The sequence below is a fragment of the Nanorana parkeri genome, unplaced genomic scaffold (assembly GCF_000935625.1).
Source record: "Nanorana parkeri isolate BGI_ZX_2015 unplaced genomic scaffold, ASM93562v1 scaffold665, whole genome shotgun sequence".
In the NCBI taxonomy this organism is placed as follows: domain Eukaryota; kingdom Metazoa; phylum Chordata; class Amphibia; order Anura; family Dicroglossidae; genus Nanorana; species Nanorana parkeri.
In genome coordinates, this window is record NW_017306933.1 from 934,103 (window position 1) to 935,595 (window position 1,493).

The 1,493-nt window shown below is 38.4% G+C and overlaps 1 protein-coding gene across 1 annotated transcript; it reads right to left on the bottom strand.

The window, feature by feature from the left end:
• Positions 1 to 233: 233 nt before the first annotated feature.
• Positions 234 to 1,196, bottom strand: LOC108792625 (galactoside 2-alpha-L-fucosyltransferase 2-like). Its single transcript, XM_018563439.1, has one exon. It carries the CDS (start codon positions 1,194 to 1,196, stop codon positions 234 to 236), a length of 963 nt encoding a protein of 320 aa, XP_018418941.1.
• Positions 1,197 to 1,493: the final 297 nt, after the last annotated feature.

Below are 1,493 nucleotides of genomic sequence, written 5' to 3' on the forward strand. Positions count from 1 at the left end.
TTTTTAAATGGTTAGGTGCTTCAATTCCTACATCTACTGTGTTCACTGTTGAGCCAAGGATACTGTGGAGATCCTTTGGCTTGTGGAAGCTGCCTACCCATTAGCTAGATAACACATATTCACATCACTTTTGGATACGAAACACCAACAGAATAACCACATGAGTCCAATGCTTTCTTTACACTTCCAACATCAAGTGCATTTGACATCATCAAACTCCCAGGAGCACTGAGTTAGATCTTATCTGTATTTAAAAGTGGAGAGAGGTCTGCAGCAATTCCAATCCATTCTGGAAGAAAGGCAGCTATATATTTAAAAAGTTTAAGAAAAGGAGAGTCGGGAAGTGTGTAGTTTGTTAAGTAGATGGTTTCACCACCTACCAAGTAGCCCACCCAAATACCAAAGGTCCCTATTGTCATGATGGTATGGTTACAATGTGCAAGAAGGGCAAAGTCCTGACCTGGGGTTCTCACTTGACCATCTCCAGCAAAGTAGACATCTCCCAGTGAATTATTGATGTTGGCAGTACACCAATCCATTCCATTACTGGTTACAGTGAACACTGGGTTTTGATATTTGTTTCTGAAATAGTCCGTGGCTTTTTGCAAATATCCTTTGTCAGCGACCACGCCTTTCCATATCTTGGGCATTGAATAGACATAGTCTCCTCGACGCACGTGAACTCCTACAAAAGTGACATTTTTCTTGTCTCCACGTATTTTGTTTAAATAGGCATATGACTCTTCTACTATGAAGTCATGGAATGTAAATTCCCGTAGAATCTCCTTACTTATGTGGTGATAAAATGTAAAAGAACATGGGTAGCCAGTAAGATAAACATATTCCCCTTTAATATGTCTGTACTCTTCACACATCCAGTCATGAAGCCTATAATGCCTCCGTTTGATTTTGTTTATTACATTCTGGTTAACCACTGGCAATCTTATCTTAAAGATCTCTGACAGTTTTTCGTGCATTTTTGGAAAGATGTAGGCTTGGTGGCCATTCATTTTGGCAAGGGAGTAAAGGGTAGCATACTGTCCCATTAGATTACCCAGGCATCCAATAACATTGACAGTCCACATACCAGACAAATAATTTGCTTTGTCTACAATTAGTGGATTTTCAAGCATCTCCTTTCTTCTGGAACACTGTTTGTACTTTTTCTTAATGTCCATAAACATAGTGGCATCCATAGTGGTATAGTACATATAGAAAAAAAGTATAATCATGAGTAAAAGCACAGTAATCCCAAAGGTCCAAAATAGATGCTTCTTCATTTTTCAAGCTGTCCTTGTTAAAAAATAAATGGTACACATTAACATAGAAATAAAATTAGTTTGACTGATTGTCTGCGATCAATCAGATTTTAAGTAAACCTGTGCCCAGACCATGTAAGCCCCAAGTGCCGAACCAATGTTAATAAAGAGGTATAAGTACCCTAAAGATTGGGATTCACACAAGGCATGAATACCACGTTTTTGGATTATTAG